Consider the following 26,502-nt stretch of genomic DNA (forward strand, 5'->3'; position numbering starts at 1 on the left):
ACAATGTATTTGATCTCTTGTAGAATCTTGTCTTTGTTGTTCAATACATTCAGTCTGGATGATTGAAGGAGTTTGGTGATGTCTCCCACATGGTAGAGACAGCGAACAGGGGTGAATCTAATTCTCCATTCTGTCACATAGGCTGAAAGCAAAGAGAGAAAAGATGTGAATACATTTTTAGGATGAGGATATTAATATTACTAATGTAGTATCAATAACAGTTAGAACTATTATTATGATTGTATTCTAGGATTCCCAGGCCATCGTGAGAGGAATATCTTGCTTTCGAGACTTAAGGAGAAGAATCAAGTGAGGCTCATGTATGGGGGAAAGGGTTTCACAAATGCTTTACTCCCAATCCCAAAGCATATGGATGTTTTGTCTACAGCGATCAGCAGTGACATAGTTAATATAGTTGAACTCTCATCTTTAGGATTCAGAGTCAGCAACCTCCTGAACTGAAATGGATACTTTGCACTTCTCAGAGCTATTGAATCAGGTTCTCTATGAAAGTTACCTGGGCAATTCACTCTGTTGAAAAGTGGGAAGCGCATGACTGTTGGAGCACCCTCTCCTCTGAAGATGTAGCAGTCAGAGGGATTATCTGGATCTTGGAGCAATTTCTCATCTATCTCAGGAAATGGGATGCAGTTTTCTTTACAGTATTTGGCAGTTTGCTTGAGGGCCTGTAAGTGAGGGAATCATGATTATTTTATTTAAAAGAACTTCTGTCCACAAGACCAGATAGCTCAAAACAGATAACTCAAAACCAAACTTTCTCTCTGAGTCCTCTGCTAATTGGCTAAGCAGAAAACCTCCAGTGGAAACCATACCCTCTGCTCTTGGGATAGGAAGAATGTTTGTGTAACAACACATGACTGTCTATAAAGAGCTGGGATTTCCAAAGAAGCTTAAAGGAGCAAGAATTTACCTCCATGGAAAAGTCAATATGGGTTGGCTTAACTCACTTAAGTGCCTTTAAATATCTCAGCCCACAACCATAAGCATAGATCAAACATGGCGCATTGAGTCCAGTACACAAGAACAGAGCTAGAAGGTTCACAGCAGCCCATAACTGTTCAATAGGGATAGATCTGAGTGGTTCAGTAGGACCCAAAGGAGAACTCCATGTAAGCTCAAAGGCTTGTCTCTCGCACCAACGCTAGTAGGTCCAGTAAAAGAAATTACCTCACCCACCTTGGTTCAGTAGGAGATATTTTCCTGTATGGGTCAACATTCATCCCCCATACTCGACACATGAAAGCTCAAGGCTACCAAAGGTTCATCTTTCAGTTAAGGTGAAAAACAGATTTCCTTCCTTGAGATCACTATGGGGTACTTTTTCTAAGGCACACATGGGAATTTGTTGTCCAACTTCCATTGATTAAGGCACCGAACTGTCCATTGTGCATTTGAAAATCTTCTGCAGAGATCCATTGGGCCCTGGGACACCTCACAAAAGTATTAGTGTTGACTCAAGTTGGCTGACCAACTTGCTACTTGGATGGTAGGATTCTTTCCACTAAACATTCCCCCAGCAGGGTAGAAGGGGATGGGATTCTTTGCTCCCTTCCTATCCTGAACTGTTTTCCAGAAATAAAGTAAAGAAAATACTGCTTGGTTGTTTTTTAAAGATTGTAAATTTCTTTGTTGGATTCTTATCTCTTGGGGTCAGGGACAATGTATTTTTCTGTGTTCAAATATCACCTGGACCAACGGGCCCTTTATTACTAATTTGATTGACTGTAAAAATGTAACAATGATAGGAGTTACCTTAAATGGTTCAAAAGGGCCATAGTCAAAGGAGAGGATCAGTTTCACTTTCCTTTCCGGGCGGAGAACCAGAGGGAAAGCACAGTTTATGGCTATTCCAGCATCTACCAAGGAGATGACTTTATCCTTCACCAGCTCAGTAGAGTCAAGAGCAGCTAAAGGAATGTATCCAAAGATAAAATTATCATACTAAGAGATTAGAATGTGCACCTTGCCAGTGGCAGGATTAATAAATAATATTCACTGCAGCTGTGCTTTGGTAAAGTGTCTGTGTCTTGTGCCCTTATAAGGTAGAACCACCCCTTCCCCACCCCTCACCTTCTGCTTCCCTTAGTGCCCATTGTACAATATGGCTGCCCTTTCCTCACCTCTTGCCCTCTGCTGCCCCTAGTGCCCATTATACAATATAGTTCTCTTATACTTGATCCTTCCATCCACTGGCCATTATACAGTACAACCACCACTTTCCCTTCCTGCCATTTACAGGGCATCATTATAGGCTGCAGTGGAGTGATGACTCGCTCCAGCCTTAAAGGGCTGTGGCTGGGGAAGGCTGAATGGAGAAGCTGCCTCAGCTATGGCCACACCTCAATCAGGGCCCAGCTGGCCCTTATAAGAGGGCAGTGGGCCAGGAGCAGACAGTCTCTAGAAGGAGAATGGCCTGGCTGCTGGGAGGCTGAACAGGGTACCTGAGTGGAGCAGGGCTGGGGAATAGGGCAAGGGAGCTGGCCAGCTCCCACCTGGAATAGCCCCAGGCTGCGGCCTTGTCAAAGGCCAGAAAGGTACTACGGTGCAAGGGTGCAGCCCAGGGTAGGCAGGGGTAGCTGGTCCAACCCCCCCTTGCCTATTATGAGTGGCTTTTACACTGCAGTCTGCCCCAGTGAGCAGGGGCTAGACGGTGACTGGCAGTAGCCCAAGGCTGAGGCGAGGTGGGGATAGTGGGTGGGAGTTCCCCTGGGTGGGGAGACCTAGAGAACGGGTGAACTGCCGTGGGGCAGCGCCCGAGGACAAGGGCCACCAGTTCCAGGAGGGACACTGGGGCCAGTGGCAGCGAGGCACCAGCCTGCAGAGGACGCTCTGGGTCACTGGAACTGTCAGTGGGAGCTGTGATCGGCCGAACCAGCCAACGCAGCAGGTAAACAAACTGGCCCGGCCCACCAGGGTACTTGCCCAGCCCGCAAGGGTACTTGCCCTGGCGAGCTGCGTGCCAGAGGTTGCTGACCCCTGCTTTATATAAACCAATAAAAAACTGTTTCTACTGATAATCACAATTTATTGATAAGCACAATAAGAAAAATGCTTCTTGAGAATTTAAATTAGAATAGTTATAAATTAGACTAGTGAATGAATATTAAAAACTGATATCATTAGTTGATTTAGGGATATTAAGTTTGTATATTTTGACATATGATGTTGACAATTTGTGTTTTAATGGTTTTTAAAGGTTTTATTTTTTTAATCTCTGTGTCTACTGTCATTAAATATTCATTTGATTCTCCTCTTAATTTTCATCAGCTGCTAGTATTTAAATTGATAAGAATAAAAAATGCTTAAAATCTATATTTTCATGCAACTGAAAATTTAAATAAAAAAAATGCTTAAAATAAGCATTGACACCATATGTCAAAATTGAAAAATAAAAATTTAATTCTTCCAACCTTAAAAACCTCATGTTTATGTGTGATGTATTTACTGTCAAAACGGGACATCCACACCACAGAGTCAGTAACCCATATTTTACTTACAACATTTGTAAAGAAAGTTATTATTCGTTCCCCATTTCCAGGTCAAGAGACCATGAGTGGTTTTTTGCCACATTCTAGCGAAATCCACCACTGAGCCTGTGAGAGGGCACAAATCAGAATTCAAATATCAGATCTAAATATATAAATATATTCAGGAACATCTGAAAATCAGCAGAGATGTTCTTATCTTTTATTTGCTAGTGCAGACAAGAAGCTGTGGGGGAAAATACCAGCGTGTCTTGTATATAGAGCAAAAATTAAAAAGCAAAACTGATTGTGAGGAAATAAAGGTCATTCTTTACTGAGACAGACAGAAGCTGTAGTATTCTCAGAATCCTGGATTCCCCCATTGTGCCACATCATTTTTGTGACACATCTCTGCATTCAGCTTCAATGTCTCAATGTCCCATTTTCAAATATGGACACCAGAATCAGACACAGTATTCAAGTATCAATTTCAGGCAATGGATTGGGAATCAATTCAAGGCAGTTCTACTCCTGGCTTTGCCAAAAGTTTTCTAGGTGATATTTGAGAAGTCACTTAGGCTGGGATTTGTAAGGTATTAAACACTCATATCCCACTGAATATCAATTTTAACATGTTGAGATTCCTTTGAATTTCCCCACTTTATTTCTCATTGAACCTCAGTTCCCCATCCTGAATTTTTGAAAGCTTCTCAGATACTTCAGTAGTGACCATCAAAGAGTTGCCTATATTATTTAAGAAACAGGAGCTTCCCAGGAAGCTTCGGTCCTGAGCACACACTCAGAAAACAGAGAACATGAGAATTACTCATGAGACTATGTAATTAACAATCTGGATATGATTATCTTCTCAAACAGGAGTAGATCAGAAGCAATTCCATTGCTGTCAATGCAGTGGTGCTAGTCTGAATATGTGTTAGCAATCACTTTACTTGTAAGAGGTTTCCTGATCCGGCTTGTAGGCTATGGGGCTCTAAGGGAGGCATGTGATCTAGGTTTTTAAGAAGTCATTCTGAATAAAGCCAGCCTAGATCAAGGTGGGGAGAGTTTTGCCTCTCTGTCTTAGGGGGCAGCCTGCTTTTTCTCTATATATATTTATTTACTGAGTATTAAGGTTCTGGATTTTTTAAACAAATAAAGTAATATTACACTGCAACCTTCTAGCAAGAGTATTTAATGTTTTATCCAACTTCCCTGTTTGAATGCTATGAACATAAAAGCAGTTACAGCTATAGGGTCAGAGTGAGAGATCCAGGATTATATACACCTACCTGGTGAAAAGCCTCCTGGTGAAGCTCCTGCCGGCTCACTCTGCAATGAGCCTTCCATATCACCTGAAAATGTCATAAGGATTGCCAGTCATTTCACACAGCCACAGACAATAACACAAATATCTAAGGGCCGGTTTAAACTGAAAACTTAGGTCAATTTAGCTACCTCATTCAAAAGTGTGAAAAATTCATACCCCTGAGAGACCTAGTAAAGCTGACCGAAGCCCCAGTATAGTTTGATGGAAGAATTAGCCTAGCTACCTCCTCTCAAGGGGGTAGACTAACTACAATGATGGAAAAACCCCTTCCATCACTGCAGGAAGTATTGACAAGACAGCACTATGGTGACACAACTGCAGTGCCATAGCTGTGCCATTGTAACAGCTGTAGTAGTATAGACAAGGCCTAAGAAACAACACACAGATAACAATGGAGATATTCTCTAATAGTCCAAGGACAAAGTTGTTAGTTTAAATACCTCAGGATAGATTCTTCCCTCTCCTTCCCTACCTCTAGTCTGGAATGTCTCCACATTTTGCCAGGTTTTTTTTCTTTTAATCTTATCAAAAAATTATCCCTTCCTGTGTATCCACATGGCTACAATCAGTGTCCAGACTTTATTATTTCCCTTCTTAACTACTACAGCCTCTTCCCCTATTGCCTCACAAAAACATTCATTAATCCCCCTCTGGTCAGTTCAAATTCTACCCCTAATATCATCTTCCCCATTGTCTGGCAATATGGCCACATCAGCTCGCTTTTGGAAAGTTTTCTGTCATAACTATTTTTAGCTGCAAAATAAGGGTGTGAGAAGTTTGGGTTGTTACCGACATTATTAAGAAAATCCCCCAAATTTCAATGAAAACAGAAATTTTATATATTTAAAATAATTCCATTTAATCAAAAAGCTATTCTATCTCTCTCTCTCTCTCTCACACACATACACACATGCGCACACACATAGGACATGGTCTAGTGTGTTGATTAGCACTATAATGAATTCCATAAATAAAAATGTACAGATTTACAAACTATGGTTGCAGGTGCAGAGGCTGCAATACTCATTGAAGGCTGGGTATCACAGAGGAGAAAGCCAAGAGATGGAGTTGTGAGTGTGACTGTGAAAAGGAAGCACAGAGATTGAGCTGCTTGGGCACAGAACTCTTTGAGTGGTAGACATGGGGATTTCTGAGCAAGGAAACTGCTGGTTTTATTGTTCCTACTTTGTTCAGGGAGACATGATTTACTGTACATTTTTTTTGTAAATAAAGATTAGACCAAATGTACCTGACTTGTATCATCTATTCCTCCCCCTAATAACATGGCCCTGAAGGCCCCAACTATTGGCTAATGACTTAGAACAAAACAGGCAGCCATAGATAGATAGATAGATAGATAGATAGATAGATAGATAGATAGATAGATACACTTACCAGCTTCAGGTTCAATGGTGGGTGCTGGAAACCCCTTGACTATTCCTTCCGGGCAACCTGAAAATACCATTAGGATTATCAGTCATTTCATATACCCATGGACAATCACATAATCATTGAGGAAGCAACATTTAGGTTACAAAGATCACGGTCAAGATTTTCAAGTTTCATAAGGAACAAAATTGGAAGAAAGTAGAGGAAATCCAAGTTTTTTTACCTGAAATAGTTTTTCAACCAAAAACAAAAGTTGGGGGTTGAATTTTTTCATTGTTTTCATGAATGACTAGAATAAGAAAACTGATTTTTTTCCCAGTAAATTTGTTGTGGTTTTGATAAAAAAAATCATTTTTTAGAAAATTGTTAATGAAATATTTTTGATTTCTGGTATTTCAGTGAACAACCAGTATTTTCCCCCCGGCGGAGGGGAAGGGAATGACCCTTTATAGATATCAGCAGTAGGCACATCTGGTAAGTAATTCCACTTGTATCATTGGAGTGACCACGGACTATAATGACCTACTTTCTTTAGATGGTGAATGTGATTCCTTTTCTCCCTTAAAGAAGCCAAAGAATATATCTGGAAGAAAAAAAAAACCCCTCAATTAGGCAAGTCAGTTATTTCACAATACATTGACAATAATTCAGTCCTTTAGAACACAAATTTTAGGCCACAATGATTTAGGAGAAAAAAATATATTGATGAAATTATACCACACCCATTTCTGTCTACTCCCCACCAATCTTGTCACTAAATATCTAGCTTATCATTATCCCATGTTGAACACTCACTTAGTGTGCTGCTGTGTCCCCTCTAGAGGTGCCTGGGACACTTACAGAAGTTGATGTCACTTCTATTTGTGATTGAACTAAAGGGGGAAAAAGTGACACTTGGAGTGGGAGTGGCTTATATATCCCTTTCTGTCTGCCCATATGACTCAAACTATCATCTAGACCTGTTACTTCCCATTTGACATATTGACTTATTAAGGGTTTTTTAAATATATAAAACTAGAGCTGATATAAATGTTTTGACCAACATTTTTTCCTATCTGAAAATGTGGCTTCATCAAAGTTGAAAACTTCCATTAAATATCAGTTTTGATCTTCTTTTGTTTTTAAAAAAAATTCCAGTAGGAAACCATAAAAGGAAACAAACAAAGAAAAAAGAATGTAAGATGACACTTTATTTCATTTTAGAAACCAAAAAAAATCATTTTTTTATTTTTGGTGTTTGAATTTTCACTGCATTTTACTATCTCTTTCTTCCTTTTGTATTTCTCATCCTCTTTTTTTTTTTTCTTAACTCACTGGGGGAAGTGGCAGGTGGAGAAATATAAAAAGATGGGAGAAAAGTGGAGTAAATCCCAATTTTTCACACTTATTTTACTATTTTCCAAGTAGAAAAAGTTGGACTTTTTTTCCCACCGAAAATTGTGGGTTTCTGACTTCCTCTAATAAAAATTAAAAACAGCCAGTCTAAGAACCTTTGATAGAACCTAAAATAGAATAACTAGCTAAATAAATAAAGTTTGCAGAACATGAAACATCATCACCTTCAGCAGCACACACAAAGAGATGCAGTTTGCAGTGGTCTGTAAAAGTCCTTACACCTGGGTTTATTTAGAGCAGTGCAGGAAGCTTGTTCTGGAGTTGATAAAGAAGACTCCACTCTAGAGAGTCCCATCCAGCACAAAGTTGAGGACCGAGCTCTGACTCCATTGTGCTATGAGGACAGAAACTGGCATACCTTTTAGGACTTTTTCATTTTCCGTTTTGCTGCAAATGGCACTTCCCCACAAACCTGAAAACAAGAAGCAAAAGAGTATAAAAGGATGTGACTCTGTTTACTTACACAGGTTCTACTTAGGGTTGATCAAGGTGTTTTCTTCACGTTATTTTTTTGAGAAAGTTGGGTTTTTGTCAAAATGAAAATGCCAGGTAAAATATCTGCTTTCATGAAAAGGGTTTTTTTCATTAGAAACGTTTTTAATTTTTATTTTAGGTATTCATTTATGAATTTATTGGTTGAAAACTGAATTTATTTACTTTTTTGGTTTTCAAAAGGATTTGGTTTTCTATGGTTTTCAAAACTATGTTTTGGTTTTTATTGCTTTTGCGCTGAACATTTTTATTGTGAGGAGGTTATCTTTTCCTTTCTTTTCTGAAAAGGCAAAATTTTTCCACTGAACATTTTCACAGTAATTAAAAAAAATATTATCACATTTTCCAGAGCGGGGGAGAGAAATTCCCACCATTACTAGTTCCATGTTAAGAACCTATTCTGCTATGTAAGGCGGTCTCTAGTTTGGGTCAAGAAATAGAACCATGGAAACACATGCCAAAGATCTTAAAGTCTTGCAGTCGTAGACCTTGAGGGAGAAGGGACCATGAGATCATCAAATCTGACCTCCTGCAAACCACATGCCACAAACACTACCGAAGACCCACTAAATCCAGCAACCATAATTAAACTAAAGTATCACAATCCTCAGAAGACTGAACTGTGATAACATGTAATGGTTCCATATTACCACCACATGTAGGAGTGTGGTAATTAAGGTTATTCATTAATTAGATTCCTCACCAATATCCAACGGACTGTCCTCCAGATGGCCCAAAATGTAGCAAAGGGTCAAATTCTGATCTCAATTACACTAGAGTAAACCACAAGAATCTCTGTTCAAGTCAATGAAGTTACTCTGAGGTGTAACAGAGTAGAAATTGGCCCATATCCTCTAGAGAGCAAGAAAAAAATACTGCTGGGATTTACACAGGAGCTTAAGGTAGTTAGATGCCCAATTCCCAATGAAATTGAGATTTGGGAACCTAACTCCTTTTAAAATCCCTAGAAGGTAAGCTTGTTGGTTAAGGCTGGGTTTTCAAAGGAGCATAAAAGGCCGAGCAACACAAACACTGGTTATCAACTCAGGCTATATCTACACTATAGACCTTAGAGAGACACAGCTGTACTGCTGCTGCCATGTCACTGTAAGGTCTCCCGTGTAGCTGCTCTATGCTGATGGGACAGCTCTCTCCCGTCAGCATAAACCATGCCCAAAAAGCAGCGGTAGCTATGTCGGCGGGAGAGCATAAGTATAATGGGATTTAAAGAAGATTTGGATACGTTCATGGAGGATGGGTCCATCAATGGCTATTAGTCATGATGGGTAGGGATGCAATCCCATACTCTGTGTGTCCCTAGCCTCTGATTGCCAGAAGCTGGGTGTGGAAAATAGGAAGACAAATCACTCAATGATTGACTGTTCTGTTCATTCTCTCTGAACCACCTGGCATTGGCCACTGTTGAAAGCCTGGATACTAGGCGTGATGGACCTACTAGGCTAGATGGACCTTTGGTCTGACCCATTGTGGCTGTTCTTATTGAAATGAAATAGTTCAACTCACCTGAAACAAAACTGTTTTTTTATTTTTGTTTTATGAAAAAAAAATTAATTTTGATTTTTTGTTCTTTTTCAGGAAAGGAATTTCTTTTCATAACTCAAAATCTTTTATGGCTTATGAAAACTGTTTTTTACCCCGCTCAACTATCTACATAAAAGCTCTCTAATATATGTAAATATTTCTCCATTTTAGAATTCCATGGTTTACTTCCGATATCTATGCATCTAACCACCCTCAGTTGTCTCCATCTGCTAAGAAACAGGGGTATGATCATTCACCTTGTAGGTAACTCATGCTTTTCTCTTCTTTCTGCTTCTTTAGCTCCCCATTCTTGTATTCACTTCCAAAGTATTCCATGGGTACACTTGCTCCATAGCCAAGGAAGCTGGCTTCATGGGGGGTGAACTCAAACCAGGTTGCTGAAAAATAAAAAGAAAGAGTTTGGAAACAAAGCCCAGCAACAGTTTTGAGGTGGCAGATGAATCAGCAGGAAAGGGTGGCATGAGGTATGCATAACTCAGGGGAATGTGAGCGTGCTTCAAACAATGTCTACATTAATAATATTTCTTTCCATCCATGATGTCGCATCTTCACATCCATCCTTGACTCCTATTGACATTCTGTATAAAGCTGTTGGTCCTCACCTCCCAGGCTCCAACTACAACACCACACCACCTGTGTCTCCGTTCAGAGTTCTTACCACTAAAGCTGATCAAATAATGTAATTTTTAATTCAGTGGCTGAACCAAAAACTCTGGAGAAATATCCAGTTTGATTCAAACTGAAAAAAACAACACTAATTTTTCACCAAATTAAAAAGTAAATAAATAAATCATTTTGAGTTGACAGAAAATGAAACTTTGTTTTGTTTTATTCATTTCAAGTCCCACAAAACATTTTAGTTGACTCATTTCTTTCCTCCTTGATTAATCGGTTTTCACTTTTCTTAATGACCACATTTGAAATTAAAAGACCATTTGAAATCAAACAGTAAAAACAAAATGCTTTACACTTAAAATTTGTTTCCCCAACTGAAACTATTCATTATATTTGAATTCAACAAAAAGGGGTCTGAAAATGCATTTTTAGTGGGAAAAAAAACTATTTATTGAAAATATTTCTCCCAGCTTGACTTGATCATCCCCTTTGCTCCACCATTGAATTTCCTACCTCCTCACCTCCTACCTTACCTTCTCCCATTATCAACTTCATGCTATCTTCCAGGATGCCCCATCATGCAGAGTTCTCTCAGTGTTCCAGAAGGCCCATGTGATCCTCTAATTCATCTACAATTCCTCCATTTGGTTCTCACCGCATCTTAGTCCCTTAGCACCTCCCCAAAATGTGTGAGCTACCACCTGGTTCTAAACCATGTCCAAATTATAAGAGTAATTCTTGGCACATCTAGGGCTGTGCAGAAGCTGTTATTTCCCATTTGGAGGGAAACTCCACATTTGTGAAATCTTGTTTTGTTCTGAATTGGAATGAAAACAAAACAAAATGAAAAATTCCCTGCAAAAAGAAGTGTTCAAGACAATTTTAGTTTGGTCAATCAAAAAAGTTTCATTGTGATTTTGACTTTTTATTTCATGTTCATTTATTTTTTGTAAAATTAATTTTGAAGCAAAATGTCTTCTTCAATCTAAAAATTGAAAGGCTTCATTTTGGTATTTTTCTACATGATTTTTTGGGGGTCAAAACTGACCTATACTCATGGAAAGTTTTTACTTTGTTGGATCATTTTTGATCAGCTCAAGTTATAGCTAAAAGTGAATGGAGCGATTGCTGGTGAGTTTCTTGTGAAATTATTCTTTCATGCTCCAGGAATTTTATTGTGTTATTAATGATGTTAGCTTCAAGATGCATAATTTTATATTGTTAAATCTAAATAAGTAAATAAAATAATAAATAAAGTGTGCCTCCACCTAAAAGGATATACTAAACTAGGACAAAGGGGAAAAGAAAACAATAGTGAGTTTGAATTTTTTTAAAAATAAAAAAGATTTTGCATGAAGAAAACTTATTCCCAGCAGTAGTAGATCTTACCTGGATTTTCCATGTTTTGTGAAATTTTCTGCCATAGTTTTACTGATATTTTAAGAATTTTTTTTAAGGTTTTGTTTCACTTACTCCTTTCTTACTGAAAATCAAGATTTTTGCTAAAGAAAATCAAATGAAAATATGTTTTAGATAAAATTTCTAGGGGAAACACAGGAAACAAATATTACAGAAAATGTTATGCAATGTGAAAAAGGGGCCCATTAATAATCCTGCTGAACAAAAAAGATTTAAATGTTTTGAATTTTTTTCACAATTTGTTTTTTCATTTTCAGTCACCTCTAAAGACAACCTTTACATCTCTGCTGGCTCGAGGAGTTGCATGTAGATGAAATAAATGACAGGCTTCTTTCCACTGACATTACCTGCAGATTTGGCTGTTTGTTTTTACCTGGAGAGTATTCAGTTACTTTGGAAAAACTTCGCTCATCCACTGCTGCATAGATGGGGTAGGGGTTATTTCCATTCTCAGAAGTACTCTGCTGCTCAGACAAGTGTCCCTTGTCCAGCTGTAAAGACAAGATTTTATAGGTTCAGACAAACACACTCCTAATTTAAAACTATGATTGTAACATTGCCTATAGTCCCTGCCCTGACAGCTCAGTCCAAGCCTGAGCTCAAGGAGCCAATACATATCCACATGCTGAGATGATAGCTAGACAGATGTGGAGTTGACCCTCAGTCACCCAGGGGTATACATGAAGTAACTCAAGTAACTCTGCAGAATTCAGTGGAGCCACTCAGCATTTATGTATTTATGAGACCAAACTTCCTCTAAGACTAAGTGGTCAAGCCATTAGCCTAAGACTTAATCCCCACTTCCCCTGCGGACTCCCTGAGGGTATGTCTACACTCTACACTAAGCCCGGCGTCTGACTCAGGTGTGAGCCCAAGACTTGTTTCTGTGCACACACAAATCAGTCTGACTTGGCTCAGCATGGACTCAGGACCCAAGGTCTTAGGTCCTTAATAGAGGGTTGGGTCAGAGCCAGTGTCCCACAGCGACTCGGGTCCAAGCCCTCTTGTTTTCCTGTGTGGACTCAAATCAAGCCACAGTCTCGAGTCAGAAGGTTGGGTACTACAATAGGACCGCATTAGCATGGCTGTGACACCTAGTCCAGCAGCTGTAGGTAAATCTGCCCTGCAAAGCGAAACCCACAGCATCAAGTCTTAGAGCCTGGGGTCAATTGACTTGGGTCACGGGGCTTGAGTGGTGGAGCTAAACACGGCAGTATAGACGTTCTCCTGTGGGCTGGAGCCCAGGGTCTGAGACCCACCCCCATCACCAGGTTTCAGAGCCCAGCTCTAGCCCAAGCTCCAGCCCCAACCTATGTTACTATTTTTAACCCAGAAGCCTGAGCTCCATGAGTCCAAGTCAATTGATCCAGGCCCTGAGACTCAGCATTGCAGGTTATTCTTTGCCCAGGTTTACACTGCAGTGTGGACACTCCAGCCCAGGCTTGGAAATGTCAGGTACACCAGACCCAGATTTACAATGCAGTGTAGACATACCATATGTGGTCTTGAGCAAATCAAGCAGGGCCAGTTTTTTAAAGTTATTTAGGCACCCTGGTGGATTTTCAGAAGCATGTAGCCACCTAAATCCCATTGAAATCAATGGGTGCTAGGTGCCTGCGTGCTCATCCCACAAGGTGATACCTTTAAAATCTGGCCTTTGGGTGCTCGGTGCCTCAGTTTCCATTCTGTACACTTCCCCTCTTCACAGAGATGTTGTGAGGCTAAACACAGTAAAAGATAACGAAGCACCCTGGTACTTTGGTGAGTGGGGCCAGACAAGGACCTTAGAAAGTTACAAAAGGGAAAGTTTTTCACCCACCTCATGTAACATTCCATAGACCACAATGTAGGCCCAGAACTCAGTCAGGGAGTAATTTTCATCTTTAGCTGCCTCGAGAAGCATTTTTGTTGCCTTTGGGACACTCCAGGTGTATTTGGAAAGTCTAGCACACATACTTTCCTCCAAGGCCTGCAATTTCTCTGTCCAGTCCCCATTTTTGTAGAGAGACGACATACACCTATTACAGAGACAAAACACAGATGGTAAGGAGAACAGGATATGGGCTATTTCCCCAGCCATTTCAATATCTGCATAGTTATTTATTAGAATATTCTCACTCATAGTTCCATCATTGCAATGCATTTGTAACCCGCAAGGATCACAAGGCTGGCTGGATAGATGCTGTTGAAAGCCACAGCATCAGCAGAGATAAAATCCAAATCCCCCAGGTCCTTACCAGGCTGAGCAAATGGAGAATCTCCATTAGCAATACACAGGGTCCCTGACACCGAGTTTGAACAGCTCTGGTTACATTCAGGACATTTGTAACATCCACAGGTCTGCCCAGCCCATCATGACTCTGCTGCCCTAACGTTGACTTCGGTGGGACTATTTGTGCAGAAAGATTGGAAAGGGAATGATGGTTCAGTGCTTAGGGCACTTGTCTAGAACTTGGGAAATGTGGGTTCCGCTCCCTGCTCTCCCAGAGATTGTAGCCCTGGTTCTCCATAGGAAAAGGGAGATACAGACACTTTCCTACCTCACAGGGGTTTTCTGAAAATAAATGCAGTGGTGCTCAGATACTATGTTAATGTGAGGCAGATAAGTAACTACGGTAATTAGGAAGTCGCCCACTGGTATCAGTCTCCTTTTGAATTGCATCAACAACAGAGTGCCTAACTCCCTTAGGCTCCTGTGTCAATTGCTACGCACTGTAAGGCTATCAGTATGTGGCCCTGTCAGATTAGCTGGATGTTCTGAAGGACACAGTCTCCTTTTCCATTGAGAAACTAACTCTCCACCCTATCCTACAACCTTACAACCATTGTTGTCTCTTTTCCACCTGGATATCTCCATCTTGTGTTACACCCTGTCACTTGTTCCAGTTTACCGAACCCCAGTTATGTCCACTTCTCACTATTCCCATGGCCCAAACCATTGTACACACTCTGCCCCTCTTCAACGACAACTAACATAGCTGGCCCTCGACTGGAGAGAAAGGGACAACAGAAGGTAGTAGGCACCGTTCTGCTATCCTGCTTTCAGCACTAATGCCAACAACAAGTGTGCCAAAGATCACAGGTCAGGTCACAGAAGATCCTGAGTTTGGCTTAAAAATCATGAGATTTATTTTAAAATAGTACTCCTGTTCTTTTTGTGGATACAGACTAACACGGCTGCTACTCTGAAACCTTTAAAAACATGGGTTCTTTTTACTTGCCTTCTGGCATTTGAGCTGGTAGGGTTCACATTTCCAAGCTTTTCTCCACAACCACCAGAGCTAGACACTTACGCTTCATAATATAATTAAAGCCTGTTTTACACTAGACTGTTTGGCCAGCATAACTGTTGCTCAAGGGGTGTGAAAAATACACACTCTGGCGTGGCATAGTTAAGCTGATTTATGTCCCTAAGTAGGCAATGCAAGGTCAATGGAAGAATATTTCTGCTGGCTTAGCTATTGCCTCTCAAGTATATGGATTACCTACGTTGACGAGAGAACTCCTCTCACTGGTGTAGCTAGTGTCTACAATGAAGCATTACAATGGCGTAACTGCAGCAGCTGTAGCGTTTTAAGGGCAAATAAGCCATAAAACTCACAAAAGACCCATGACTGAAGGATTTTGGCCTTTAAGGGAAATACCAGATATCAAGCAATTCACAATGACACTGCAAGATCTATAAATATTAAATTAGAAGTATAGGGCTTGGCCCCTATTATTTTTGCTCATGTAGAAATCTTAGGAGGGTCAGACCTAAAAGGCATGTCCACACAGCAATGTAAGCCCAGGATTAGTAGAACTCAGGTTAGCAGGCTCTGGGTCTGCTAACCTAGGACTTGAGCATCTACACTCATTTGTAACCTCAGGTTTGGAATTGTTGAACTCTGGGTCCCAATCTGGGGCTCCAGAGTTTACACTGCATTCTGCAGGACCATATTCTGCCACCCATATCCCAGACTTTCTAGAGCCCTCCCAAAATGTGGCTGCATTAGGCCTTTGTTTGTGGTGCAGTGTGGGAAAACTTGACTGTCAATAGGAAAAAGGAAATCATCCCGTGGGACATCTTTGGTTGACTCCCAGAGCATGAGTCCAGTGGGACTGTGTCTACACTGCAAAGCAATAGATCTTGAACCCTGGGTTCTGGCCTGACTCAGGCTCAGACCCTCTACCCTCATGGAGTCCTGGGACCCTGGGTCTAAGCTCTGGGTTTGCATGATTTGTGTGTAGATGGAAGAGGTATTGAGTTTTAGCCTGAGTTTGAACCTTGGATTTACATTGCAATGTATGCAGGCCAAGGCCTTTCTGCAGTAAGAAGCAAAAGCCATAGGACAATAGCCACCAGGAGCTAAGAAGCAGGGAGTAACGTCCCATCTAATTTGCATCAAAACAATATAATATCAGGCAGTTAAGAAGGCACTCCTGTCCTAATAGTACCCACCATCACCAGATAAAGAAACAGATCTTAGGATGTTTATAGACAATTTTGTTTGATAGTATTCTGTTTGCAAGGAAACCACTTATCAAGAGTTGTGATGGTTAAATCTATAGTTCTATTGATTTGCCATTATGGCCCCTACTTCTCTATTGCTTGTATGGTCCCTGTGTAATTATTTTATTGTTTCTGTCCATTGCATAAATAATTTCTGCAAGATTTAAATCAGCTAAGGTGTTGGAGTATGATTGGTTAAAGAATTGTTTCATAATGGGCTAGGATTGGTGAAAAATACTGTTTAGTTTAAAATGATTGATTAAGGTATAGCTAAGTAGAATCCAGTTTTAACTATATAAACTCGAGTCCAAAGGGAAGTTCTTTGGATCCTCACTCCAAGACACAGCTCAAGATCAGAGCTGACAGACCTCAGCACCTGGCAAAAATACCATGCAGAAGCTGGAGCCCTGGAAGATCTAATCTTGATTGGCCATTGAGTAAAGTTTATCTGCCTTATTAGGAGTAGTGAGAATTGTATATGTAGCATGTGTATTCTGTTTTGGTAACTGTTAATAAATAGAGGTTAAGGATATTACTGTGTAAGGTTCTTTTACTCATAAAAGAGCCCATGAACCCCCAGCAGGTTACATCCTGGGCCCAGGACTGGTAAGGGTGAGTGCCTTATGCCCCGAGCCCATGCCAGGAAAGGGTGGGGTGACTAAATTAACTGGGTTGTGCCTTGAGCCCATGGTAGGATAAAGGTGGGGTGCCCTAGATTGTGCTGGTAACGTGTATTCTCACCTCCTCAGGAAATGGACAGACAGTGTTTTCCTATTGGTGATGAAGTACTCAGCATGTCTTTTGTTAATAATAACAATAGCAATAATTTCCCCTGGCTGTCAGTTCTATAGAAGGGCACAATTTCATTCACTCTTGACATGCACCTACCAAATTGAACCTGAGACCCCACACAAGTACATGATGGTGTCCAAGAGACCATGCTTTTGTAGCTCCTGCAGGGTTCCATGAAGGGCGATCATGGCTCGAAGACCTCCACCAGCTCCCAGGATGGCGATATTGGGCACATCATCCTGAGGAAAGGAAAAGAGATGACAATGTATAAACTGGGATTATTGAGGAATTGCTTGTCTAAATTACTTTCATGGTACCTGCAGTCAAACACCTGCCATTCTCACCTAGGATATCCCCCATCATGTAATTTAAAAGAATATCTTGTAGGACCCAATTCTGCAAGCATTCACCCATGTAAGGGTATGTCTACACTACGGGATTAATCCGAATTTATATAATTCGGATTTGAAAAACAGGTTGTATAAAGTCGAAATGTATGCGGCCACACTAAGCACATTAATTCGGTGGTGTGCATCCAAGTACCGGGGCTAGCGTCGATTTCTGCACCGTTGCACTGTGGGTAGCTATCCCATAGCTATCCCATAGTTCCCGCAGTCTCCCGCGCCCATTGGGATTGTGGGTTAAGATCCCAGTGCCTGATGGGACAAAAAACATCGTCGCAGGTGGTTCTGGGTACAGCCTCACCTCCTCCCTCCCTCCTCCCTCCCTGCATGAAAGCAACGGACGGCAGACAACCATTTTCGCGCCTTTTTTCCTGTGTGGGTGAACACTGCAGACTCCATACCACGGCAAGCATGGAGCCCGCTCAGCTCAAGACAGCAGTCATGAACATTGTAAACACCTCGCCCATTCTCGTGGAGTTTATGCTCAGCCAGGACCAGAAAAACGAGGCGAGAAGGCAGCGGCGGCGGCAGCGCAGCAACAAGCATGATGAGGACATTGACATTGACATGGACACGGACATGGATACAGAATTCTGTGAAACCACGGGCCCCGGGGCTTTGGAGATCATGTTGTTAATGGGGCAGATTCTATCCATGGAACGCCGATTCTGGGCAAGGGAAACAAGCACAGACTGGTGGGACCGCATAGTGTTGCAGGTCTGGGACAATTCCCAGTGGCTGCGGAACTTTCGCATGCGTAAGGGCACTTTCATGGAACTTTGTGACTTGCTGTCCCCTGCCCTGAAACGCCAGAATACCAAGATGAGAGCAGCCCTCACAGTTGAGAAGCGCGTGGCGATAGCCCTGTGGAAGCTTGCAACGCCAGACAGCTACCGGTCAGTCGGGAATCAATTTGGAGTGGGCAAATCTACTGTGGGGGCTGCTGTGATGCAAGTAGCCAAAGCAATCACTCAGGTGCTGCTACGAAAGTTAGTGACTCTGGGAAATGTGCAGGCTATAGTGGATGGTTTTGCTGCAATGGGATTCCCTAACTGTGGTGGGGCGATAGACGGAACCCATATCCCTATCTTGGCACCGGAGCACCAAGCCACCGAGTACATAAACCGCAAGGGGTACTTTTCAATGGTGCTGCAAGCACTTGTGGATCACAAGGGACGTTTCACCAACATCAACGCGGGCTGGGCGGGAAGGGTTCATGACGCTCGCGTCTTCAGGAACACTACTCTGTTTAAAGGGCTGCAGCAAGGGACTTACTTTCCGGACCAGAAAATAACCGTTGGGGATGTTGAAATGCCAATAGTTATTCTTGGGGACCCAGCCTACCCCTTAATGCCATGGCTTATGAAGCCATACACAGGCAGCTGTTCAACTACAGGCTGAGCAAGTGCAGAATGGTGGTAGAATGTGCATTTGGCCGTTTAAAAGGTGGCTGGCGTTCATTATTGACTCGCTCTGACCTCAGCCAAAGAAATCTCCCCATTGTTATTTCTGCTTGCTGTGTGCTCCACAATCTCTGTGAAAGTAAGGGGGAGACCTTTATGGCGGGGTGGGAGGCTGAGGCAAATCGCCTGGCTGCTGATTACGCGCAGCCAGACACCAGGGCGATTAGAAGAGCACACCAGGAAGCGCTGTGCATCAGAGAAGCTTTAAAAACCAGTTTCATGACTGGCCAGGCTACAGTGTGAAATATCTGTTTGTTTCTCCTTCATGAAAACCCGCCCCCTTTATTGACTGATTTTCTGTAAGGAACCCACCCTCCCCCTTCCCACAGCTTTCTTTCAAACCAAATAAAGTCACTATCATTTAAAAATCATTTATTCTTTATTAATAGATTAGAAAAAGAGGGAGGGAACCCGGGTGGTATTTGGGAGGAGGATTGCTGGGAAGGAAAAAGCCACAAAGAAAAGGTTAAAAAAATGACAGCCTTTTGCTTGGGCTGTCTACTGGGGTGGAATGGGAAGGTGTACGGAGCCTCCCCCCTCGCGTTCTTACACGTCTGGGTGAGGAGGATACGGAACATGGGGAGGGGGGAGGGTGGAACCGGGGCTGAAGCGGCAGTCTGTTTTCCAGCAGCCGTTCCTGAAGCTCCACTAGACGCCGGAGCATGTCTGTTTGCTCACGCAGCAGCCCCAGCGTTGCATCCTGCCTCCTCTGGTCTTCCTGCCGCCACCTCTCATCTCAAGCGTCTTTCCTCTCCTCACGTTGGTCCCTCCTGTCCTCACGTTGGTCCCTCCTGTCCTCACGTTGGTCCCTCCTGTCCTCACGTTCACTGGCTTCTTTCCTATACTTTGAAACTGTTTCCTTCCACTCATTCAGATGAGCTCTGTCACTGCGGCTGGATTCCATAATTTCAGAAAACATCTCGTCTCGCGTTCTCTTCTTACGACGCCTTATCTGTGATAACCTTCGGGATGGAGGAGGGAGGCTTGAGGAATTTGCAGCTGCTGTAGGGAGGGGAAAAAAGAGAGACTTGTTTAAAAAGCTACATTTTGCAGAACAATGCTTATACTCTTTCACGGTGACCAGCACTATTCACATTACATAGCACATGTGATTTCTGTGCAAGGTCGCATTTTGCCTCTTAATGCTGAGTGCCTGTGGCTTTGCTGCTAGAGATCACAGGTCTGGGCAACAGAATTCGGCTTGCATGCGGCCATGGTAAGCCATTGTTTTACAGCTTCTGCGCCCTCCTTTCCCACATACCAAGCATAGCCTGTAGAGTGCTGCGGTTTTTCTGTTAACATTCAGCAGCAGCAGAAAACAAACTAACCACCCCCCGCCCTCTCACCATGAATTCTCTGGGATGATCGCTGTACCCCTCCCCCCCACCGCGTGGCTGGTATCAGGGAAGATCCTTGCAGGCACCAAACTAACCACAAAAAGAAGAACAGGAGGACTTGTGGCACCTTAGAGACTAACAAGTCCTCCTGTTCTTCTTTTTGCGGATACAGACTAACACGGCTGCTACTCTGAAACTAACCACACACACCCCGCCGCCGCCCCCCTCCCGCCATGAATTCTCTGGGATGATCACGGTACCCCTCCCCCCACTGCGTGACTGGTAACAGGGAAGATCCCTGCTAGCCAAACGCGAAAAACTCAGGGCCAATTTCCCATCTGCGCTTGGCTAACTGCAGGGAAGGATTTATTTTCCGCCACAGGCAAACAGCCCAGTAGGAACGGCCACCTCTGTCCCCTTAATTAAGTTCCCGTATTTCAACCAGGTTACCAGGAGTGATATCACTCTCCTGAGGATTACACAACAAGATAAAGAACGGATGTTGCTTGAATGCCAGCAAACACCGGGACCATACGCTGCCAGGCTTTGTCAGGCAATGATACCAGATTACTTGCTGCAAGCATGGCGTGGTCAAGTGTCCTACCATGGAGGAGGGAATAAGGATGCACTGCCCAGGAACCTTGTGGCAAGGCTTTTGGAGTACCTCCAGGAGAGCTTCATGGAGATGTCCCTGGAGGATTTCCGCTCCATCCCCAGACACGTTAACAGACTTTTCCAGTAGCTGAACTGACCGCGAATGCATCCCAAGTCCTCAGGGCAAAGTAATCATTAAAAACCGTTTGCTTTTAAAACAAGTTTTATATTTTAAAAGGTAAACTCACCTGAGGTCCCTTCCATGGGGTCAGAGTCTTGGGTACTGGCTTGGGAGGCTTGGGAGGGTACTTCAGTCAGGGTGAGAAAAAGATCCTGGCTGTTGGGGAGAACGGAGTGCTGTGTGCTCTCTGCAAGCTCATCCTCATCCTCATCCTCCTCCTCTCCCCCATCGGCAGAATCCTCAGGCGTCGCTGATGAGACTATCCCCGACCCAGAATCCACGATCACAGGTGGGGTAGTGGTGGCAGCCCCCCCTAGAATTGCATGCAGATCGGCGTAGAAGCGGCATGTCCGCGGCTCTGACCCGGAGCGACCGTTTGCCTCCTTTGTTTTTTGATAGGCTTGTCTGAGCTCCTTGACTTTCACACAGCACTGCTCAGAGTCCCTATTGTGGCCTCTCTCCATCATGCCCTTGGAGATTTTTTCAAAAGTTTTTGCATTTCGTCTTTTAGAACGAAGTTCTGCAAGCACTGAATCCTCTCCCCATACAGCGATCAGATCCAGTACCTCCCTCACGGTCCATGCTGGTGCTCTTTTTCGATTATCAGCCTGCATGGTTACCTGTGCTGATGAGCTATCTGTGGTCACCTGTGCTCTCCACGCTGGGCAAACAGGAAATGAAATTCAAATGTTCGCGGGGCTTTTCCTGTCTACCTGGCCAGTGCATCCGAGTTTAGATTGCTGTCCAGAGCGGTCACAATGATGCACTGTGGGATAGCTCCCGGAGGCCAATACCATCGAATTGCGGCCACACTATCCCTAATTCGAAATGCTAAAATCGATTTTGGCGCTACTCCGCTCGTCGGGGTGGAGTACAGAAATCGATTTAAAGGGCCCTTTACATCAAAATAAATAGCATCGTTGTGTGGACCGTTGCAGGGTAAATTCGAATTAAAGCTGATGAATCCGAATTAAAGTCGTAGTGTAGACGAGGCCTAAGTGTCTTTATTTCCACGGGTTGAAATGAGACAACTCCCATGAGTAACTTTACTCACAAGCTTTCCTGATTGCAGTAATGAGGCCTGATTTTACCTCTTCATCTAAAGAATAACTCCAATAGCTGCTATAATATATGACATTTGTATGAATTATGTAATCCATGTAGCATTAATACTGTTAATTATCAGAACTGCTGGAAAATATTTCATCAGGGTTTTTGTTTCCTTTTGTTTTGTGGGGGGATTTTGGTGATAAAAACAGCTTTTGGTTTAAAAGGAATTTTTTTACTGATATTTTTAGGGGTTTCCCCAAAACCTGGAAAAAATCATTGTTTAAGAATCAAAACTGATATATATATATCACACAGAGAGAGAGAGAGACCTCAATACCACAATATATGTGGTGTTAGGAAACAGAAAAGATCAGGTTTGAAGTTTTAAAAGAATTGTGAAATAATTCTACATAAATGAAAAAAAATGTTTTCTTCATTTTTCAGAACCTGTTCTTTCCAACATTTATATTTAAACATGTATTTAAGTTCATCCCAAATCAGCAAAGCACTTAACCATGCACTTAATTTTAGCCATTCACTTATGTCCCATTGGATTCAGTTTGTTTTATTCTAAAAGCTTTGAAAAAACCCAGAAAACAAAAACCTTTTTGATGAGCACATTTTCACCAGCTCTGCATAAGTAATCATTACCATTGTCAATGATCTGTATGTTTCTATAATTCTATAAGACATTTATAGACTCCTACCAGATTACAGGGAATCCCAAGGCTATCCAGGCATTTCTTCACCCGCACCTTTCTGTTACTTGTTCCTAATTTTTCCCCTTCTGAGAGTTCACGGGAAATTCAGATTTTACTTTCACCCTGGGGAAAAAAACGTCAAGAGAATGTATCATCTCTCAAAAATCTGTCAGGGATGGACAATGTACAGAGATCCAGACAATCCATTAAAGCGTATTCAAGGGGCAACCCAAACCCTGTTTGGAAAGATTTCACACATCTCTCCTACACTGGAACAACAGGGGGGAAAACTCTATGAGGAGAAAGAGAGATAAAGTGGGTGAGAAGGTATCTTTTATTGGACCAACTTCTATTGAGGAGAGAGACAAGTTTTCAAGCTCCACAGAGCTCTTCTTCAGATCTGGGAACAATACTCAGTGTCACAACTAAATACAAGGTGGAACAGCTTGTTAAGCATAAGGAGTTAACACATGTTGAAAGCAATCATTCAAAATCTAATATCCTAGGATCAACACGGCTACAAGTACAATGAAAACAGCTGAGAAATTCATGGACACCTTCCAACACCTGATCTCTCCTCAGCCAACCCAGAGGGAGCTGAGCTGCTTCCTTTCATATGCTCCCTTCATTGGAAGCATGCCAGCAAGGGTGAAGGGGTGGAGCCTCTTGGGCCCAAAACAGTTTCTTAACTCCTGCATCGCCGGTGCAGGGTTGATACACCCCATCACAGAGGGTAAATAGGAAATAAGTATTGGTCAAGGTTAACCCTACCGTTCAGAGTTTAAGATGTATTTTAGGTGCCACCAAATACAGCAAGATTGGGCCCGAGTCTGTATTACATAGCTGCTATGAAGCAATGTGGCATTGTTGTTGAGTAAATGGAACACATGAACTTCAGAAAAAATTGCACACAAAAAACTGGAGATGAAATTGCTTGGTCACCTTTCATATTATAATTAGTTAATAAATGGTTAATAGATGTTATAAGATCATTGCAGACAGGAGCAGTGTGCATTATAGACACATTATAGATAAGCACATCAGTAAAAGATATTATGGTTGCTTATACCCTATGACTAAAACAACCTGTTGAGCTGCTGGACCCTATAATAATTGAATAGCCACTTATTAACAAAATCTATTCATCATTTATGAACTTTTTATAAACTGTTTGTGAATGTACCTTTAATATGAAGTGTTTTGAAGCATTTCAGCATTTCCAAGTAACAATAGGAAGTGAAACTGCAAAATGTAAGAGGAATGGTATACCTTGTGTTTATGAAATATTTCCATTTTTGCTTTCCTGTTTCTCTGTGAGATGCCCTGTGATTTCAAATTCCTCCGTCAGTGAAAAAGGAAAACTCCACCTCTTTCAGGACTTCCAAAAGCTCAGGCCAACATCTAATTTATTCTTCCTTGCCTTAAAGTATACAAGAGAAAATGAACATTTAATATAGTGACATAGGAAGTGCTGAAGTACTGGATCAGACTCTAGGTCCATCTAGCTCTGACTGCTACCATGGACCTTGGTCAGTACCAGATGTATTTCAGAGTATTTCAGAGTGTGTGGGGATAGATGGGCGGGCAGGAGAGAGAAGTCTTTTCTTTTATTTAAAGTTATTTTTGTAATGTGGTAATGGCTCTAGTGGCTACATTTTCAAGCTGAACAGAGTGAAAGTCACCTCTGCTACTTGCTTGAGATTTAGAGTCTCTAGGAACACATAGATACCAACGGTAGTGACTACACAGATATTCACAAGTACAAGGCCTAGTCTCTTTTACAAGTTTTGTTAAAGTTACAAGTAAAGCTATGACTACGCAAGCATATAGAAATTCTATACAGACTTATGCACAAGTTACAAATATAGTTATACTCACAGTCTTAACAATAGTGTTCGGGTCTGGTGGGTGTCTCATGGATTGATCATCAGCAGAGGGTTGATTCATGCTGGAATTTCCCAGAGGGAGCTGAATTTTCCTGCTTTTGGCACCCTCTTTTTTCTAACGTGAGTCTGTCTATACCTACATTCTGTGCATGTCCATAAAAGTGTCAACCCTCTTTTTCCTTAATTGTCTGATGACCCCTAGAAACCTAAGGGACCCTGATTTCTATAGGTTGTGTAGGTTCTCTTTATTCTCATTAGCATTGACGCACAACCTGTATCCTGTGGTTAAGGCATGTCGGAAACAGATAAAATTAATCTTCCAGGTAATGTTTTGCAACATTACCACTTGGTTCCTCTTTCCCCATAATCTTAGGGCATCGGGTTATTCTTCAGTAACTTACTTATATCAGCATTTCTTAGCTCCAATGCCTAAAATAGCTAAGCTAAAATCTTGTAGGCCTGAGCCTACAGGCCTTCTGTTTCAACCCTACTTACTTAAATACCTAATACATAATTATCCCTTCTAACTACTAATCAATCTTATACTTCTATAATCCTACAATTTAACTCAATTTAGCATATAATGATAATATATGATATAATACGTTAGTTAATTATAACATCATGCAATAAATGAACAATAAACGAAAATAATTGTCTACAATAGAAAATAGACAGATAGAAGATAGAGAGATAGAAAAGAGAGGGAGAGAAAGAGAGAGAGAGAGAGATCCTGGGATGTAGAAGGCAGCCAATTTTTTTTCAGACACCCAACTACTTTTGAATTTCAATCGGATTTGGGCACCCAACTCTCATGGTTCTGCAGAAAATTCTAGCCATATTAGTAATTTATTGCCCTCTTGCTACAAAAGAACATAGAATGTCTACATTCATACACCTTCAATTTGTTTAACGTTAATTATAAAGAAATATAAATAAACACATAGAAGATATAGATGATACAAGATAGATAAATAGAAGCCAGACAGAGAGACAGCAGAAAATAGATAGATAGATAGATAGATAGATAGATAGATAGATAGATAGATAGATAGATAGATAGATAGATAGATAGATTGTTCATCCTGCGATTTTCAAGCCAACCTAATGTATCTAATAATTCCTACTACAGTGTAATCTAAAATTCCCTTATTGTAAATTAAAGAGCACCTGGACCACAAGAGTGCACAGGTTAAATGATTCTAAGTGGTGCACTTTGCCACAGATGGCCAGGCCATAACAAATCACAGACAGCAGTTCTTAACTTTCATGAAATACTATAATTAAAATCTAACAGGCCAACTCTGTCCTTTGGCTTTGGCGTATTATTTGCTTGTTGCTGTCTGCTGCTTGCAGCTTTTGCTTCTTCCTCGTCAGCTCTGGCCTATCAGCTCTGCTTCTCTGTCTGCGGTGAGGTCTCTCGGCAGCTTTTAACTTCTTTCTAAGAGCTCTTCTGACCAGCACCTGCTTGTCTTCTGCCTGTCGATGGTCTGCCTTTTATACTGTCCTAGCCTTCAGTTCTTTTATACGATCTATTCTTAACCTTAGGCCTTGTCTACACTATGAGAGTAGTTCGATTTTACTTGCATCGAATTTTTGTAATCGATATTGCAAAGTCGAACGTGTGTGTCCACACTAAGGACAGTAATTCGACTTTGTGCGTCCACACTAACGGTGAAAGTGTCGACATTCGAAGCGGTGCACTGTGGTCAGCTATCCCACAGTTCCCGCAGTCCCCTCTGCCCATTGGAATTCTGAGTGTAGCCGGCAATGCCTTCTGGGTAACAAAATGAGTCGAGGGTGCTTTTGGGAAACTGTCGTCATCCGTCCATCACTCCCGCCCTCCCTCCCTGAAAGCGCCGGCGGGAAATCAGTTCGCGCGCTTTTCCAGTCATTGACAGCGCGGACGCCACTGTA

At 41.9% G+C, this 26,502-nt stretch overlaps 1 protein-coding gene across 2 annotated transcripts; it reads right to left on the bottom strand.

Moving 5' to 3' along the window:
- Positions 1 to 243: 243 nt before the first annotated feature.
- On the bottom strand, positions 244 to 26,106 carry LOC101949272 (cytosolic phospholipase A2 gamma-like). 2 transcript variants are annotated; one of them, XM_065565450.1, is made up of 14 exons: positions 25,889 to 26,106; positions 23,969 to 24,119; positions 22,706 to 22,822; positions 17,066 to 17,208; positions 13,505 to 13,703; positions 12,059 to 12,176; positions 9,888 to 10,028; positions 7,955 to 8,008; positions 6,728 to 6,784; positions 6,208 to 6,264; positions 4,775 to 4,837; positions 3,519 to 3,614; positions 1,774 to 1,928; positions 244 to 686 (listed from the first exon to the last, which is right to left on the bottom strand). In XM_065565450.1, the coding sequence occupies exons 4-14, from the start codon at positions 17,155 to 17,157 to the stop codon at positions 306 to 308; spliced, it is 1,413 nt and encodes a 470-aa protein (XP_065421522.1). In that variant the 5' UTR covers positions 17,158 to 17,208; positions 22,706 to 22,822; positions 23,969 to 24,119; positions 25,889 to 26,106; the 3' UTR covers positions 244 to 305. The 2 variants fall into 2 exon arrangements, with proteins under 2 accessions (XP_065421522.1, XP_065421521.1); XM_065565449.1 differs by lacking the exon at positions 25,889 to 26,106 and adding an exon at positions 24,578 to 25,076.
- Between the last annotated feature and the right edge of the window lie 396 nt (positions 26,107 to 26,502).

Source organism: Chrysemys picta, chromosome 13 (genome assembly GCF_011386835.1).
Source record: "Chrysemys picta bellii isolate R12L10 chromosome 13, ASM1138683v2, whole genome shotgun sequence".
Classification (NCBI taxonomy): Eukaryota; Metazoa; Chordata; order Testudines; family Emydidae; genus Chrysemys; species Chrysemys picta.